This window comes from Bipolaris maydis, assembly GCF_028858645.1.
Source record: "Bipolaris maydis strain C4 unplaced genomic scaffold PSV08scaffold_2, whole genome shotgun sequence".
Taxonomy (NCBI): Eukaryota; Fungi; Ascomycota; class Dothideomycetes; order Pleosporales; family Pleosporaceae; genus Bipolaris; species Bipolaris maydis.
This window is the reverse complement of record NW_027093858.1, coordinates 1,559,477-1,577,086: the sequence shown is the minus strand read 5'-3', so window position 1 is coordinate 1,577,086 and position 17,610 is coordinate 1,559,477. Positions and strand designations below refer to the sequence as shown.

The following is a 17,610-nucleotide window of genomic DNA, read 5'->3' as shown; positions in this document are numbered from 1 at the left end:
TGAGTCTTGCAGAAGCAGTGCTGGCCTGCATTTCGCAACTTTTTCACAGCACTCCCGCTGTTGCACGCCTTCAATTTTCAATCTTGATGTTTCCGTCTGTGGTTCCCTCCATGTTGATGTTTCTCTCTTGCTCCCCAACAGGCCAGCGATTGTACAGCGAACATGGTGCAGTGACGTTCAAGGGTAAGCGAGCTGAGCCAGCACAGCCAGGCGGTACCCGCCCGTGTCGTGTAGCCAGCATTCTGATAGGCCTCGGCACCAGCCGCTAGCCCCAATACTTCCCTTTGAAGTGACCGCCAGGCAACCCTCGGTCGCTACTCGGAGTGTACATGCCTCACCGGTACGCCAACGGCTCGTTTGGGACGACACGGGTTGACCAACCCCTCATCATGGTATCATGTCCCGCCCCAAAGAGCCTTGCGCCTAAGCCGCAGCTGTCAGATATTTCAAGTTAGTCAGGGTTGATTTTGCATGCACAGCGCAGCGAGCATCGTGGTTGTGCACGTGGGCATGTCGAAGCCTTTCATTACGCTGTCGTGATCTTTTCTGGACTATCTCTTTTCCGCAAAAACTTTACGCGATTTTAATGTCCATGCCCATCGTCACCGCCACCTTGCTCTTCCGGATCCAGCTTGATCAGGGTATCGATTCGCATAATAGCAACACACGCCTCCACTGCCGACTTCAACTGCTTGACTTTGCTCATGCTGGGTTCCAGCACACCAGCCTTGAGCGTGTCGTGTACCTTGCCATTGGTAAGATCCAAACCGTAGTTCTTGTAGCTCTTGGACTTTGCAAGCTGCTTGGCATCTTGCGATGAGGGGTCGGCTGGATTCACTGTACGTTGTGAAAGAGCATGTCGCGACCGTAGGTTAGCAACTAGCTCAGTGGCATCCTTGGCTGCATTGATTGCCAGAGTCTTTGGGATGGCGAGTAGAGACTGTGCAAAAGCGGCTATCGCAAGCTGCTCACGAGAACCCTGCATATATAGGTTAGCGACCGAATACTGGAAAGGAAAGTCAGAATCAACATACCACTGACGTTGCCCATTCTTCCAGGTAGATGTGCAGTGCAGTCTCAACGGCGCCACCACCTGGGACAATACGTCCACTCTCCAGCGTGCGCTTGACGGCAGATAATGAGTCGTGCACCGAACGCTCCATTTCATCGAGGGCATAGTCGTTTGCTCCTCGCAGGATGATGGATGCAGAAGAGAAAGCCTTGGTGCCCTTGACAAGGATGCACTCGTCGTCTGAGATGCGCTCTTGTGATACCTCCTCTGCGTAACCCAAGTTGGCTGCCTCAAACTTCTCGTCGCCGTTCAAGTCAGAGAGAGTGCTGACCAAGGTAGCTCCGGTGGCCTTTGCTATCCTTCGTAGATCTTCCTTCTTACACCTTCGCACCGCCATGGCGCCCTTCTCAACAAAGTGCTTTAGGCAGAGGTCATCAATTCCCTTCGTGGTGAAGATGACGTTGGCACCGGCCTTCAGGATCATTTCAATACGCTCAGTAACAATGCCAGCCTCACGCTCGCGGATCTTCTCCAGCTGTTCCGGATCGTCAATGGTGATATGTACACCAAGCTTCATTCGCTCCTTCTGCAGGTTAATGTCGAGACAGGCAATCTTAGCATCGGTGATGCGTGTCTTCATAGCTTGCGAGGCGACTGTGCAGTTGAGGGCATAGCCCTTGACGAGTATCGACTGGGTGGCGCTTTGACCGTGTGCCTTGAGGATGTTGACAGCCTTTACCGGGTATTTGACCTCGTTTTTATTGTTTGTCATCTTGACAGCGGTCATGGCGTCTACGACCATGTTGGCGAAGAAGTCAGAGTCGGAGCCGATGATCTTGCTGGACATGGATGTCTTTGCAATGTTGATTAGCGAGTCCCGGCCTAGAGCATCGACCTTTGTGCTAATGTTCTCGTTCATGTACTTGACAGCCTCCCTCAGAGCCAGCCGGTAGCCTGTAATGATTGTGGTGGGGTGAATCTTGTTCTTCATAAGCTCGTTGGCTCTCCGTAGCAGCTCAGCTGCTATTATGACGACCGAAGTTGTACCATCTCCAACCTCCTTGTCCTGCTGCTGTGCGAGGTCGACGAGGATTTTGCCTGCGGGGTGCTCGATGTCGAGCAGACTGAGAATGGTGGCGCCGTCGTTGGTGACTGTGACATCGCCAATGTCGTCGACCATCATCTTGTCGAGACCTGAAGGCCCAAAGGACGACTTGACGACATTGGCAATGGCTGTTGTTGCAAGTACGTTCTGGTCGCGAATGTCCTGGCCGCTGATTTTCTGGCCTCCAAGGACTGTTTTGCCAGTTAGTCCATATTCCTGTTCTCCACGACCAGAGCTGGCCAAGCTTACACAGAGTGCCCCCGCTGCGTGACTGCTCGAAGATTCCTGCCATGTCGTCGTATTCCAAGCTGTGTCGCTGTGTTGTTTGCTGCCTCTACGCGGTCCAGAAAATCTCCAGCACGCCCGCCGCCCGCGTCGGCGAATTGTAGCTCCGCTGCTGTGCCAGTCGCGCTAAAGTGGACCCTTGCGCCGATGACTCGGCCCCTCCACACATTAGACGCTGCCCTCACACGAGCCTGCGCCCAAGACCGCCCTTTTCACCTGCTCAAGCTCCTTGACTGTAGCTGTGACGCATCTCTCTTCTGACACGTCTAATCCGCTTACAAAACATCCTCTTCGTCCCTCAATTGCATGTAAGCATTCTCAAGTCGCGTCAGATACCCCGCCCTGCCCCGCCAACACCCCCTATAACACATCCTACACTTGCCAAATACGGGCTACCTGAGCAACCACTACTCTACAATCCTTTCCTAGAAGCTTAAACCTATCATAGAGACTGCTACCTCGTTGTTTGTGCCTTGAATTGCGCTAACACTCGCCGCCTACAACAGACCCAATATGGCTGAAGCTACGGCAGCCGACGGTCAGATGAAGGATCTTTCCATTTCTGAGACCAAGAAGAGCAAGAAGGACGGCAACCCCCAAAAGGCTGCTAAGAAGCCTCAGCAACAAAAGAAGAAGGTCCGCTCCCCCGATTGGAGCTGTGCTTGGGGTTTTCGCCATGTTGACACTACAACAGATTGAGGGATCAGCGCTCATTGGTATCGATGTCGCAAAAGAGGTTGATCTTGGAGAATGGTACCAGCAGGTCATTACTAAGGGCCAGATGATCTCATACTACGATGTTGCCGGATGCTACATTCTCGAACCATCCTCGTATGCCATCTGGGAGAACATCAAGTCCTGGTTCGACGCACAGATTAAGACACTCAAAGTCAGGAACGCCTACTTCCCAATCTTCATCAGCGCAGACAACTTGGAGAGGGAGAAGGAACACGTTGAGGGCTTTGCTGCCGAAGTCGCCTGGGTGACAAAAGGTGGCAAGTCTGACCTCGAGAAGCCTGTCGCTGTGCGCCCTACCTCCGAGACCGCCATGTACCCTTACTTCGCTCGCAAGATCCAGTCCCATCGTGATCTGCCCCTAAAGCTTAACCAATGGAACAACGTTGTTCGGTGGGAGTTCAAGCGTATGTCCCTGGAGATACTACCATTGATTTCTGTCTAATCTGCCTCCAGACCCTATGCCATTCATCCGATCGCGCGAGTTCCTCTGGCAAGAGGGTCACACTGCGCATCTTACAAAAGAAGAGGCTAGCGCAGAGGTTCTGCAAATTTTGGACTGGTACTCTGACGTCTACCAAAACTTGCTCGCCGTTCCCGTCGTCAAGGGAACCAAGACCGTCAACGAGAAGTTCCCTGGAGCCGACTACACCACAACTATCGAGGGTTTCATTCCTGCAACAGGCCGTGGTATTCAGGCTGCAACTTCCCATTGCCTAGGACAGCATTTCTCAAAGATGTTCAACATCACAGTCGAGGATCCTCACGCGAAGGAGTCTGGCAAGTCAGAGCATGTCCACGTCTGGCAAAACTCATGGGGTCTGACTACCCGCTCAATTGGTGTCATGATTCTGACTCACGGTGATAACCGGGGTTTGGTCATCCCTCCTCGTGTGGCTGAAATTCAGGTTGTCGTCATTCCTGTCGGTGTTACAGCCAAGTAAGTTTTATCTGCGCGTCCTTGAGGAACATGTAACTAATCTTAGCAGGATGTCCGCCGAAGACAAGGAAAGCCTTTACAGCAAGGTCAAGAAGATTTCAGACGACTTGAAGGAAGCAGGCGTTCGCGTTGAGACCGACTACCGTGAAGGCTACTCCCCTGGCTGGAAGTTCAACGACTGGGAGCTCAAGGGTATCCCTCTGCGAATCGAGTTCGGCCCTAAGGATGCTGAGAAGGGCGTTGTCACCACCTCGCGCCGCGACATTGACGACAAGGATGCTGCACGTGGTACTATCAACGTTGATGACCTTACAAAAGAAGTTCCCAAGCTTCTCGAGCAGATTCAAAACGATATGTTCGAAAAGGCTGACAAGACTTTCCGCAGCCATCGCGTGCAGCTCACCAACTGGGACGACTTCGTTCCCACTCTTAATGCCAAGAACGTTGTTCTTGTTCCTCACTGCGAGGGCGATAAGTGCGAGGACGAGGTCAAGGCCAAGAGCGCCAGAACAGCGTTGGGTGATGGTGTCGCTGAGGACAAGCAAGCCCCTGCCATGGGCGCAAAGAGTTTGTGTATTCCTTTCGACCAGCCTGAGGGTATTGAGCCTGGCAAGACCAAGTGCATCAACCCCACCTGCACGACTCCAGCCAAGCAGTGGATCTTGTTCGGACGAAGCTACTAATGGAGCGATGTTAGTCCGAGTGTTTGTGGCGTCCTTTTCTGTTTGTTTGAGCATTTGGTGGCATGGAGTTTGATGGCACGGTGTTTACGTCATGGTGAAGGGGGTTGTCGTTACACTAGCCATTTTCGCTTGACTTTTTTTTCCCTCTGTACGCTATATAGTTAGCAAACAGAGGGAAAAAAAGTCAAGCGAAAATGGCTAATGTAACGACAAACCCCCTTCAAGTTTACAATGTTCGATATGATCCTAGGCATAATGGTCAAATGTCAATGTCTTGGTCCAAACCATCTCCTTGCGTATGTTTGTTTTCTAGACTTTGGTGAATGAGTGCTTGACAGCCTGTCATGAATGTCTGGTGTCACTGTCACCACATCTTTCGCATTTTCCTAGTTCGTCTTTTGTGTTGATGACTCCTAAGCGCCTTTCGTATTTCCCACGCGATCGAGTCATCCATCATGTGTCATGAATCATTCCATGTTTTCCTCTGCCCTCTTCACAAAAAAATCCGTTACCCTTTTGTTGCAATTGAAGGGTGTCCATTTTTTTCTTTTGTACTGATCTGCGACTTTGTCAGAGTATCATAAATTAGGCCAGTAGTGTAAACCAGCTATCCTGACAAGACCAGACATTAAAAAGAAGCAAGATACTTGTGTATTTTACCTAAGCACTGACTGGCATGCCGACCTCATTCGTCTTCCTCTAATATCTACCATAAGTCATATGCAGTCATCGTACAGCGTGACGTCGTATCGGGCACTCTCTACCACCACCACATCTATACGGGGTGACATCTAGCTCGTATCCATCTCATCACCCCCCTTCTTCTCCTTCTCCACCGTCTTCTTCACACCATCTAAAAATGCCTTGACCGCATCTCCACCACCAAGCGGCATAGCACCACCCCTCATGTAACCCCCATTCTCAACATCGACTTTCAGGGCCTGACTGACCGTCGGCAACGCACCCGTCTTGAGTGCCTCAGTCAGACTACCTAGCGCAGCCCTTAATTGCGGTGCACGCAGAATCCTGGTGAGGACGTCAATTTTCTCCTCGCGGCTCAACGTCTGAATGGCCATTTGGGCGGTCTCGGAGTTTGGGTCGATTTGGTCGACGTCTTCGACCTCGGCTTCGAGGAGGAATGGCGTGGTGGGGAGTTGGGCGCAAAGAGCGTCGATGATGTCATCGGATGCGTTGGCGACGGTAGGGACGGTGTGCGAGGGCCAGAGGAGGTCGAGGAGCGTGGTGAAGGGCGCGCCGGAACCTTGCTGGCGCGAACTGCTGGTGCCCATATTGCTACCCTTAAGCGAGTCCATAAAGTTGGAGACAATTGCTGAGACATCGCCTGACGCGGCTCTGTCGAAATATTAGCTCGGAGTGTCAGGATGCTGAAGCTCAAGAGAGAGAAATAGAACGGGCGCCGTGGCGTGGCCGGTGGAAGACGTAGCATGATGCTTATTTTTCTATTGTTGTACATGAGCAGCCAGTGCCAATATCCCATGTTCTTGGTTGGGCTTATGCTTCTTCCCAAACGCCGTATCGTGAAAGAATGTCCCTGTGAGTTTTTCTTTTCTACATTGGGACTCTGGTATGGTCTTCCACAGTAGTTTCGGTTGCTTTCAGTGATTCCACTACGCCACGACGCCGCATATAATTACAAGTAGACGGAACCTACGCTCTGCCACCGTCAGCACCTCCTTCACGGGACTCTTCGCCCTCCTCTCGGATATCTCCACCTGTAGCATCCGCTCCAGCACCTCCGGTGCTACCGTGGCGGTTTCGGCTAGATGAATGGTCTACGTCTTCCATCGTCTCGTCTTCGTCGTTACCGCCGTGTGCGTCAGAGAGACCGGCGAGCTCAGCCTGTACATCAATTTCCTCGCCAGTCAGCAGCAGATCAACGATCTGACCAATCTTTTGATCACGCTCGCTGAACCATGCGGCTCCACGTGGGTGTTCCGACTTGGATTGTAACCAGAAGAGGTAGCGCTGTGAACTCGACGAGAACTTGAGGACATAGATGCGGCCATCGGTAGGTGATCGGAGATTGTCCGAGTCCTCTGCTGACTCTTTGCCGGTGTATGGGAGGAAGGAGCCGTCGCCGGGAATCATGATGAGGTCAAGCTCGGACTGGTCGAGGGGCCTGTCGCGGGGTCGCCAGCAAAAGTGCACGAATTCTGGCACTGTCAGTTTGATGCACAGGGCTATGTCGCAGCACACAAACCATCTTCTCCCTGGTAAAGGTAGACGTAACCAGGTGTCGGGATTGGCTTGACCGTCTGCTGGTTGCCATCTCGGCGCTGAATGTGCGATTAGTACAGGTAATGTGATTGACAAAATTCCATCCAGCTTACCGTGAGCTCGCACTGGCCGGCCTTGAAGGTGATCAGTGGCTGAATGGACATGTTTGGGGTGGTGTTTGTGATGCTAGGGACAATGATGTTCGAGCTTCCTAGGCGTCTTCGGTGGAGCTGGCGGCGACGCGGCGGGAAGCTCCGAGCGCCCCGGAACAATGCTCGGCCCGGTCACGCGTATCGATTGGACAGCTTGGCACACACTGGAGGATTTCACGAAATTCCGACCATCGCCATCACCACCGACCAGCACTAACGACCACAGCGAAACGAAATGGCGGCCACACAAGAGGACACGAAGCCCACCACCAAGAAGTTCTCCAAGGGGGAGAGGTCGATACCGCACCACAGCCAGAAGGCCAGCAAGTACTACCCTGCTGAGGACGTTGCCGTCCCCAAGAAGGTACGTTCGCGATAGAACCGGGAGCGTCAAGGCAAAGCGGAGAATTGCAAAGAGACGGGAAGCAAATCAATGTGCCTGCGTGCAGTGGGTGCGCCATTGTGGAACTTGGGAGAATAGAGCATATTCTGGAGCTCCGCTAACTGCGACCAAAGGCCCGCAAGACTGTCCGCCCTGCAAAGGTTCGCCAGTCTCTCCAGCCCGGTACCGTCGTCATCCTCCTTGCTGGTCGCTTCCGCGGCAAGCGCGTCGTTGTCCTCAAGCACCTTGCCCAGGGTGTTCTCCTTGTTACCGGTCCCTTCAAAGTTAACGGTGTTCCCCTCCGCCGAGTAAACGCCCGCTATGTCATCGCCACCTCCACCAAGGTCGACCTTGCAGGCGTAGACGAGAAGGTCATCGAGAAGGCCAGCCAAGACGGCTACTTCACCAAGGACAAGGCCCCCCACAAGCCTGGCGAGGACGCTTTCTTCAAGCAGGGCGAGAAGCCCGAGGTGTGTAACTACGACGAGCGCTCTAATGCGGCGATACTAACAATCGCAACAGAAGAAGGAGACCTCCAAGGACCGTGTCGAGGACCAGAAGGCCATCGACAAGGCCCTCCTGGCCACCATCAAGAAGGAAGCCCACCTCGCGGACTACCTCGGTGCCAGCTTCAGCCTCCGCAGCTCAGACAGGCCTCACGCGATGGTCTTCTAAGCGACGGATAACGATCGGGCATTCGGCGTTCAGTGCATGGGATGAAAGATGACTTCGGCATACTGCAGCCGTACTAGCGAGGATCAAGAACCGCAGCGGCAGGGCAGCCAATTTTTTTCATGGAGGATACCGCCAAGGCATTTACCATAAGACTTTATAACGAGCAAGCGAATCTGAGACGGTCCAGAAGTGAACATTTGGTCTCCGCTTGCGTGATGTCATAGTTGGGCGTTCAATGGGCGCGGTACATACAGGGCGGTAATCGAGTACTGATGCATGAAATAGAGTTACAGACACATTGACATTGTTCGACCGATGACTGCGCCGACTGCTACCAGAGCTCCCATCCGATTATGACGTAAAGGTATCAGAAGCGACCACAACCGACCTGAACCCATGCCCCAAGGACCGATTGCACCAATTGTACTGCCCCTTTCCGTGTCCCACCTTGTGTTAATGTGCAATTCACTTTCTTCCTTTACCTTTTTTGGATCTTCCAAATCTACTGGCAAGCCCGTTTGCTGCATTCCCTGCTTCGTCCACAGCCTTTCCTGCCTTGGCTTCTACGTTGTGCTTTTCCATTTCTGCTTTGAGGTCTTCCACTACATCCTTGCCCAACGTTGTTCCATGACACCAGTCTAACACACCTAAGCATCCGTAATTTCCTTCCCCCTCACTCATCATGTGCGCATCGGCACGGCGTGCCATTCCCCTTAACATGATGGTTGATGGTAAGACATTATAGCCAGAGTACACAAATGTCTCTTCAAGACTGAAGAGTCCAATCATGATGAGATAAGTCAATATGTGCATCCGCAATGCGATTGCAGGGAGATACAAAGGAAGAAAACGGTGCAAGAGATGGCAGATGGGATGGTCGTAGTTTGCCACGAAAGAGTAAGGAATCCGGATACTGTGGTGCCAGTTTTGGTGGAGTGTTGACAGGGCTCCACCAGTGGGTGAGTGTAGGAGGTGAGTGTGGGTGTAGTATTGGAGGATCTAATTTGACTGTTAGTATAGGGTGACTTGCAGAACACGGAAAAGCCAACTTACATTTCGCGACACAAAAGCAATGCTGCCGTGCTTTACCATTGTCCAAGGATTCGGCAAATGATTCAGTCCCCATCTACTGCCCTTGATGCGTAGTAGACTCCTCATTTGCAACACGTCTGTCACAATAAACTCAACACCCGCTTGTAGCGCAACCGTAAGCAGTACATTGGCACAACTCCACGCTACTACCCTTCTCACAGCCCTTGCACCACCCCTTTGGTTACTCGGAATGCCCCATTTCCCTTGGCTCTTGAACTCAACTGCAAGACTAGGTACACCAATGTCAAAGATAAGAAAGATAAGGCTGGGTATGATGTACAGTGATAGTCGCAGGACGAAGGGAGCAACGAGTTCCAGCTGCAGAGGCGAGTAAGATGCGGCGATTGTTGTCCATGCGACGGAGAGAAATATGAGGTTTAGACCCGTAGACCACGAGCTGAACATGGGTATGGCGAGGAAGGAGCCCAGTGGAAGGGCGATGGGCGCTAGGATAGAAGATAGGAATGCGCCCATCTCGAAAGGTGGAGTGCAAGCAATGTTTTTGGTGACAGCAGATTTTTTAAAGAATACGGTTGCAAGAATGTACTTGTGTGTTTAATGTGGAGAGTGGAGAATGTGCAATTAGGATATGTTGTTTTGCCCAATTTGCATGTGTGAGGCGATGACGTAGTGGGGGCTGGTAAGCCTTGGTTCTTGACACGCGGGTTGATGGGTTGGTGACACAAGCGAGCACGTATCTACGTAAGAATTTTGTGATGTCTCGGCGTACCCTACTCTATTCTTTATCTAGGAATTGGCTATGGGATTCCACAGTTCACTTGCTGTCGTAGTGATAACAATTCAAATATGCGTTCTCCATAGCCTTGTTCTTCTTCTCGTACATTGCCTTCCATTTGGCAGCCTCGTTCCTAGCCTCTCTTAGCTCCATCTGGCGATCTTCTATTCCTGTCTGGAGCTCTTTGATCTCTGTTTGGAGCTGTCCTATCTTTCTATGGAGTGCAGCAACAAGCACTTCCCATTCAGCTGTTGTCTTGTGTCTCCAGACTCTTATTCCCATATTCCTGATTTCTTCTGACTGGAAATTGCGTGCATCGTAACGGTCAACTATACGCCGGACGCAAACTGGAGGCTACGATTTTGTGTTAGTAATGCCATTTGAGCCGTCAAATAGATCGGAATGCAAGTATACCATAGCTGTATTATGGCTTGCTATTACATGTCAGTCTGAACGAATTGTAAGCAGCATAAGCCTCACCTGTGCTAAAAGCTTTTTATCTTGTCTGTAAACTTCGATGAATTTGGATAGAAATCTCCTTGTAACCTCTTTGCGCGAGCACTTCGAGTTGGTTATGAATATTGCAGGAACCAAGTATGGTAAGAATCAATAGATGTCGACTCTCCGTATTACTTGATTGTTAAAAGGAGCACAGTGTTTGAATTCTGAGTTAAGTGAAACGACCAGCCTTTTGATTATAAGTATTGCAAAGCAGCATTGTAGACAATGTTATGATCCAATGTAAGTTTGCTACTTGCAATGTCTCTCCGTATTTAGAAACTGTACCGAACGTAAGAAGTGTAGACAAGCTTTGGTTACAAGTATGTTCTAGTAGATTTACTCTCATCGTGCGCCTCACCTATGTAAAACTCTTGGCAATATAAAATAAAACTATACATATTTGAAACTAGAAAGATCTCTTGTGAAGCTAAGTTCGTCACAAGGACAGAGCGCAACGCGGAAACCATAGTTGAGGTGAAGACAGAAGCATATACAGACATGGGAGGGAAATGTCGCAACCTGAAGCTCACCTGAGTTTACGGATTGTTTCCCAGAAAACACAATCCGTCAATGACACCGTACGGTATTCTGGTTGAGACCACTGAACTTGGAGGTACTTCGGTCAAAGTGCTTTTTTTTCAGAAACAAAAAAGCTTAACCTCCAAAAGGTAGCCTAGGAAAGCTCATGTATGTATGTCTCAGATACGATTCATGCTAACACTTCGGCTACCTCGCGCATGTCTGTGTGGATGTAGAGGCTTTTTGCACGAGTTTCTTGGTCAACACCGCTATGACAACTCGGGAGCATGGTCAACACTTGGCTCTATGTTCATTCAAAAACATTGATTCCATAAACATCAATCTTACCCAAATCGCTAAAAAAGAAATCACAGTATCGCAGTGAAAACCCCGAAAATTGTGCGAGCGCAACGTAAGGCGATGAGACAAAAAACAACAACAAGCACCATCTTCAACCAGGATAACCCAGTTCAGGTGATGTCTCTGGTACACGGGAACGTTGTTTCTTTTGCGAACCGAGCTTAAAGACAGTCTGTGACGTTGTTTGCTTACACGACGCACTTGTACTCCACGAGCGAAATCGGCGTGGGTCCCCCCTCTCATGCTTATATCTGATAGAACCAGGAAGCCAAAACAACCGGGCATCTCCCACCAAAACTAGCCATTATGAAGAGCGTGAAAGATTGCTATCACATCGTGCTTGTTTCTTAATTAAATCCATGCTATCCAATGTGCATTTCTTCCTTTCATAGATGTTAGATTTTTGAAATACTAACTCACATTTATAAGATCTGCAGCAGGCGGAGAAGTGAGCGAGTACTGAATTGGCCATGCTCTTACTTAGTGGTTTTGCACTGCTTAGGATGGGCCGCCATTTTCCGCTTCGACCGAGGCAACTCCATACGCCCTTCAAGCGACATGCACCACTGACAAGGACTACACGTCAATTGATAATTCACCATACTAGACCCCATTCGTATACCAGTCATATCGATTCCCTAATCCAACAAATTTTGCTGAATAAGATAGTCGTATTGTGACATGACGTGATAGTTGCAGGGAGCGGGGAGAGTGTGGGGGGCGGGGCAAGCAGCACAGCCGCCGTGTATGTATTTATCCCCCAACGTTTATCCTCCCAAGACAAAAACAAGCATTCCGGGAACTTCGTCAATTCTACAGTTCCGATTTATGATCTTCGCGCTACAAGCTGTACGCCCTGCCCAATTGCTTTTCAGACAGACATCTCCAGCGACGAGACTCGCAGCTATCAGTGCGCACGTAAGCCCAGGAGTGATCGGTTTCAGAACCATGGCGTCCATACCTAAGACGATGAAGGCGGTGTATATCGAGAAGGTAGGCGGAACAGATGTGTTGCAGTATAACGATGTGCCGGTCCCTGAGCCCAAGGAGGGAGAGGTACTGGTTAAGAACGAGTTCATTGGCATTAACTACATCGATACGTGAGTTTATCATTGTATCTTCTACATCCGCAACAGTGCCGCTCATATCGTGTCTAGATACTTCCGCTCAGGTGTCTACAAACCGCCCCACTTCCCCTACATTCTTGGGCGCGAAGGCGCTGGCACCGTCGCTGCAACCGGCCCCAATGCACCCGCCGACCTCAAAGTGGGTGCGCGAGTAGCCTATATGGGCCAATCAGCCTATGCAGAATACGTTGCCGCACCAGCGAAAACCACGGTTCCTTTGCCAGACTCTATTCCCACCAAGACGGCTGCTGCTTCCTTGCTCCAGGCGCTAACTGCTATAACTCTTATCCGCGACGCGTACGCTGTGCAAAAGGGCGACTGGATCCTTGTTACGGCTGCGGCCGGTGGTGTCGGATTATGGTTGTGTCAGTTGCTCAAGGCGATTGGCGCAAGGGTTATTGCGACAGCCAGCACGGAGGAGAAGAGGAATCTGGCCAAGGAGAACGGTGCTGAGGTGTTGCTTGAGTACTATGAAGACGACAGAGATATTTTCGTAAAGAAGGTCCTGGAGATCACGGGAGGTGAGGGTGTACATGCTGTCTTCGACTCAGTCGGCAAGGCTACTTTTGACAGCTCGCTTGCTGTGGTGAGAAGAAAGGGTACTATGTGTTCATTTGGTAACGCATCTGGGCCTGTGGAGGGTTTTTCTCTTGGGCAAGTTTGCCCTTGTCACCCTTTTCGTGGAAACAGTGACTAATGCAAATTTTAGTCGTCTTGCAGCAAAGAACATCAAGCTCGTCCGACCTACACTCTTCAACTACCTCGCTACGCGCGAGGAAGTTCTAGAAGCATCGAATGAGCTGTGGAAGTTTATTGAGAAGGACGGGTTGAAGGTCAAGATTCACGATGTTTATCCTTTGAAGGATATCGTAAGGGCAACTCAAGATATTGAGGGCCGTAAGACTACTGGAAAGTTGGTTCTGACACCATAGATTCATGGACAGTGAAAATGCGAAATCATGAATTTATTTTGGGGGGGAAGACCGAGATAGTTACGTACTCAGAGTACTTTGAATACCAATCTCCCATACAAAGTCAAGCCTTCATTTGACTACAAGAAACCTTGATGCCATTCATCATACCCTAGAAACCTCTTACTCTTCCCAGATTTCATTCATGTTACCCAAGTCTCTTTCCCTACAGTCAGCCTTATTCAAGCGCACAAGTCATCCACAGGAAGCAAGTCATGATCTTCCGACTTGACATCCGCTGCTTCAGTGATTGCTCCGGTGGCTTCGTGAGCATCGAAGAACACATCACTTTCCTCTTCCTCTTCCTTGACGGCCGCTTTCTTAGTCACGTTGCGCTTGACACGCTTTGGTTTGACATCTGACTCTTCATCTTCGTTCTCAAGAACATCGGTGGTCTTGAGGGCTGAACGCTTGCGCTTTGCGTTGGGCGATGTATTGAAGCTCTCGGAAACCTCAGATTCGTCCTTGATAACGGGCTTGCGAGCAGCCTTGGCCTTAGCAGGAGTAGTCTTAGCGGGAGAACTCGGTGCAGTGTCGCCCTTCTCAAACGCCAGCTTCATACGAGAATAGCGCTTGGATGCTGCGCCAGTTGTAGTGTTGCAGGCTCTAGCGATGGCATCCCAGTTGATAGGCTATATTGTTGTGAGTGATTTTCTTTTTCTTGTGGTGCTGACGAGATGTGTAGGGAAGATACATAACATACATTCGTGCGGGTGCTGTGCTTAACGCAGAGCCAGAGGAAGGGATATGAAGAGCTGCTAGGCGTTTGCTGTTTCTCTATAGCTGACTTGAGGCGGGACCAGCGCTTTGTCACTGCGCCCTTGTTGAGATCGAGGGCAGCGCTGACAGCATCCCAGTCGATCTGTTGCAAGTCAGCGACATTCTTTGTGCCTGAGGTACAACTGGTGATAGATGTTTTCTTACTCCTGCAGGGAAGAAGTTAAAACTTACATTCGGAGAGCCATTCTGAGTTAAGATCAGATACAGATAGGTGATGTTTTCGCTATCGGAAGGCATTTCGGGCCTTGTTGACCTGTTGTGCTGGTATTTGCCTTGAGGTGTGTAGCTCGCTATATAAAAGTTGAGGGTAGAGTCTTCGAGCAAGTGAGGTGAGCGGCAAGGGAAGTCTCACATCCGTCCTTACATCCCTAGTGAAGGCAGACTCTCACAACTTAGTAACTACACGTGACATGCAGTTACGATTAGCGCAGTATTTTGCAGGCTTTTAAGAATTTTCCTCAAGGTGACGTCGAACAACATTGAAGTGAAAGTGAAGGTTAGCGAAGATAGAGGCGTTTGTGACTAGCGGCAGACTATCAGTAGGCTGCCATTGTGACATGGCTAGACTGGAACTCAAAGACTACGTCTTGGGTGATTTATAGATCAAACTGTATTGGAGGGTTAGTGATATAGGAAAACAAACTACATTGTTCGACTATATGTTCATTTCAGCTAACGTAACAACGGCGTTCTTTCTATTACATGTAGTGTAGAATCATCACACAAGCACGACTTGATATCCTGGCTTTCCAAATGATTGGAGTGACATATCCTGGTCCCTCTTCGCCCAATTCATAGACTTCACGCTTGAGCCTGAACCTCGATACTTACAGAAACGTTTATCAGTGACCTGAGCCTTACTATAGTGTAGCAATTCGTTCATGTGTGTATGTGCGTTGAACTATGAGAAAGTTCGGTTCAGACATTCCTACTACCTCCAATTCAGCAATTATCGCTGACAACAGATGACATGATACATGTAGCTATCCACTGTTCGTGTTCAAGTTCAAACGGTCCCTCTATTGTCACATCTTACCTCGGAAGTGATTACAACCATATCAAGGCCGAGTTCACAAGATGCGATACATCTCATATGTCACATTACGCTATTTACACGATTCCCGATACATCTACGACACACCCAACCCCACCGGTGTCTTGGCATCCTCCCCCTCCTCTTCCCCGACACCCCTCCCGACTAACTCCGTAAAATCCAACCCAACATCCCTCAGCATTTCCGCATGTTCATGCGCCAACCTCAGACACTCGTTCCACACGTTTCCTCCCTCCTCCACACTGCTCAGCTGCCGTTTGAGTAGCACGTTGAACTGGTCAATATGTTCTTTGGCCCATTTCACACAGGCAGACATGAGTTGCTGGGGGAAACAGCGCTGGAACATGTCGACTGTGTTTTTAATGATGGTGAAGTAGATGTATGAAATTTGGAAAATGTAGTCTGGTAGATTGCCTTCGAAAACGCATTGACTGTGAACAAGTATTAGCCGTCAGATTACGAAAGGAAAGGAAAGGAAAAAAGACGGAGTGAACGAACCGTGAGCGAGTTTTGATGAGGTTACCACGAGCCTCGAGATAATCTTCGCGCGCTCTGTCTTCGAAACCTAGTTGGACGACCCAGCTGACGTGCTGCCGGACAGAGGAGAACCAGTTGTTGTGTTCTACCATGTGTTTGACCAGTACGTTTGCTAATTTAGCGGCGCGCTCGTTGACCTTGTATGTTACAATAGCTTTTGCCATTTCGTTGCCACGGATGTTCCTCGCAAGTGACTTGAGTCGATCAACTTTTACCACTGCTTCCTCGAAATGCTGCAGCGCAATCTCAATGTCCAAGTCGTCCAATTGGCTTTCCACCCAACGGACATTTCGCTTCTGGCCATCTACGTCCATGAATGTGTTAGCTTGCTCGTTGTTGATACCATCGGAAAGATTGTCGAGAAGCTCTGTCCTGTTCATGAGCGCAGGGTCACGAGAAAGCAAGTGGCTGTACGAGTCCTGAGTCCGGTCCTTTTCTTGTACATCAGCTTCTTGACTCTTGCGCAAGTCATCTTTAGTTTTGCGGAAGGTTGCAACGAAAGCAGACTTGTCACCGCTATCTTCTTTCTTGGTGTCATAGGTAAATGTTTCCGCGCCCGCACGGATAATGATGCGCTCTTCTGGCGTCCTTGTGACGTGAGTGTCTAGTAACGGAAAACATCGCTGCGCGGTAAATTCCATGTTCGTTCGGTTGCCCTCACGCTGCCCGGGAATATCGTTGCGGGCCTTCTTTTCTGTCGCAATCAGAAGGTGATCGTTCAGGAGGAGTAACCTGACTCGTCTTCTTGCTTTCAAAGTTGCAGAGTCTAGTTCGAACCATTTCCCTGACTTCCACACTATGTATCGTCCAGGAATGGGAGGTAGGTACTTCTGCGAGCCCTCGACATCCCTGTACAACTGTTGTAGTTGACCTGCTCGCAGCTGATTGAGGTCGCCAATCGAGCTTCTATTGGCTCTCCTGTTGCTTGCAGCATCGTTGTTTGCGCCAGTGGCCGATGCTGTCTGCTCAAGTGTGGTGGTCAAGTCGGACATTAACTGGCGCAAAGTTCGCATTTCACCCTTGAGCTTCTCCGCTTCTTTACTGATCTTGATAAATTGTGTGCGGTTTTGGTATACGTTGTGCTGAAGATCGAGGGAAGTGCGGTGCTTGGTCTTGCGCAGTTCGTCTTGGTAGCGGTTTATGTCGGCTTCGGAGGCATCTGCGAGGATGGTGGATACATCTGAATGCGGTCAGCACTTTATTGTATGCATTCCCTCAACATGTGCGTCTCACATTGTTCTACTTTCAAGTTGGGGTCTCTGAGTGCGCGGGGGTCGACCTGCAACGCCCGCCCATTGGACCCATTGGGCGCATTCGACATGCCTTGCTGCCTGGGCTCTCTCGTCTGGCTCGGCTCCCTGTCCTGCCGGTACTGTACAGGCATCTGCGGCATAGGCGCTCTGTCCCTGAAGTCAGGAGGGTTCGTCGTGACCTTTTGCGAGTACCTCCTCTTGACCAAAGCGGCCGTCTTATCTGGCCGCTGAGGGTTTGCTTGCGGAGGCGGAGCATCTTGTCTCGTCCTAGATCTGCTGGATTCGTTTGAAGGGCGTCCGGAGCCTGGCAGTGAAGATGGAGCGACGGCCACGGGCATAGGCGCGCTAATCTGACGCGGCGCGCTGATAACGGGCGGGGCCTTTTTGCTCTTGTCCCCCCGCTTCTTGCGGAGGGAGATGCCCTTTTGCTTTTCCGACATGCTGCCTTGGGGGGATGATAGCAGTGGTAGCAG

The 17,610-nt window shown here is 50.4% G+C and overlaps 7 protein-coding genes across 7 annotated transcripts; 3 read left to right on the top strand and 4 right to left on the bottom strand.

Annotated features, from left to right (window-relative positions):
* Positions 1 to 494: 494 nt before the first annotated feature.
* On the bottom strand, positions 495 to 2,437 carry PSV08DRAFT_195031 (chaperonin Cpn60/TCP-1 family). Its single transcript, XM_014229068.2, has 3 exons — positions 2,367 to 2,437; positions 1,035 to 2,308; positions 495 to 979 (listed from the first exon to the last, which is right to left on the bottom strand). Exons 1-3 carry the CDS (start codon positions 2,407 to 2,409, stop codon positions 584 to 586), a joined length of 1,713 nt encoding a protein of 570 aa, XP_014084543.1. The 5' UTR covers positions 2,410 to 2,437; the 3' UTR covers positions 495 to 583.
* A 245-nt stretch (positions 2,438 to 2,682) lies between these two features.
* On the top strand, positions 2,683 to 4,760 carry PSV08DRAFT_358995 (uncharacterized protein; the record flags this gene model as incomplete). The annotated part of the gene is made up of 5 exons (XM_014229069.2): positions 2,683 to 2,710; positions 2,909 to 3,038; positions 3,097 to 3,544; positions 3,594 to 4,077; positions 4,127 to 4,760. Exons 2-5 carry the CDS (start codon positions 2,916 to 2,918, stop codon positions 4,758 to 4,760), a joined length of 1,689 nt encoding a protein of 562 aa, XP_014084544.1. The 5' UTR covers positions 2,683 to 2,710; positions 2,909 to 2,915.
* Positions 4,761 to 5,389: 629 nt separating this feature from the next.
* On the bottom strand, positions 5,390 to 7,198 carry PSV08DRAFT_398894 (proteasome complex subunit Rpn13 ubiquitin receptor-domain-containing protein). Its single transcript, XM_014229070.2, has 4 exons — positions 7,112 to 7,198; positions 6,982 to 7,057; positions 6,433 to 6,934; positions 5,390 to 6,113 (listed from the first exon to the last, which is right to left on the bottom strand). Exons 1-4 carry the CDS (start codon positions 7,160 to 7,162, stop codon positions 5,552 to 5,554), a joined length of 1,191 nt encoding a protein of 396 aa, XP_014084545.1. The 5' UTR covers positions 7,163 to 7,198; the 3' UTR covers positions 5,390 to 5,551.
* A 177-nt stretch (positions 7,199 to 7,375) lies between these two features.
* On the top strand, positions 7,376 to 8,329 carry PSV08DRAFT_266164 (60S ribosomal protein eL6). The gene is made up of 3 exons (XM_014229071.2): positions 7,376 to 7,514; positions 7,667 to 8,002; positions 8,055 to 8,329. The coding sequence occupies exons 1-3, from the start codon at positions 7,386 to 7,388 to the stop codon at positions 8,205 to 8,207; spliced, it is 618 nt and encodes a 205-aa protein (XP_014084546.1). The 5' UTR covers positions 7,376 to 7,385; the 3' UTR covers positions 8,208 to 8,329.
* PSV08DRAFT_398892 (uncharacterized protein) lies at positions 8,063 to 9,875 on the bottom strand. Its single transcript, XM_014229072.2, has 3 exons — positions 9,261 to 9,875; positions 8,690 to 9,206; positions 8,063 to 8,476 (listed from the first exon to the last, which is right to left on the bottom strand). Exons 1-3 carry the CDS (start codon positions 9,771 to 9,773, stop codon positions 8,349 to 8,351), a joined length of 1,158 nt encoding a protein of 385 aa, XP_014084547.1. The 5' UTR covers positions 9,774 to 9,875; the 3' UTR covers positions 8,063 to 8,348.
* Positions 9,876 to 12,243: 2,368 nt separating this feature from the next.
* PSV08DRAFT_368168 (uncharacterized protein) lies at positions 12,244 to 13,474 on the top strand (the record flags this gene model as incomplete). The annotated part of the gene is made up of 3 exons (XM_066093137.1): positions 12,244 to 12,515; positions 12,573 to 13,196; positions 13,252 to 13,474. 3 exons carry the CDS (start codon positions 12,244 to 12,246, stop codon positions 13,472 to 13,474), a joined length of 1,119 nt encoding a protein of 372 aa, XP_065949787.1.
* A 221-nt stretch (positions 13,475 to 13,695) lies between these two features.
* PSV08DRAFT_215753 (exocyst complex component exo84) lies at positions 13,696 to 17,577 on the bottom strand (the record flags this gene model as incomplete). Its single annotated transcript, XM_066092124.1, has 5 exons — positions 13,696 to 14,145; positions 14,217 to 14,415; positions 15,431 to 15,778; positions 15,846 to 17,064; positions 17,118 to 17,577. The coding sequence occupies 5 exons, from the start codon at positions 17,575 to 17,577 to the stop codon at positions 13,696 to 13,698; spliced, it is 2,676 nt and encodes an 891-aa protein (XP_065949786.1).
* Positions 17,578 to 17,610: the final 33 nt, after the last annotated feature.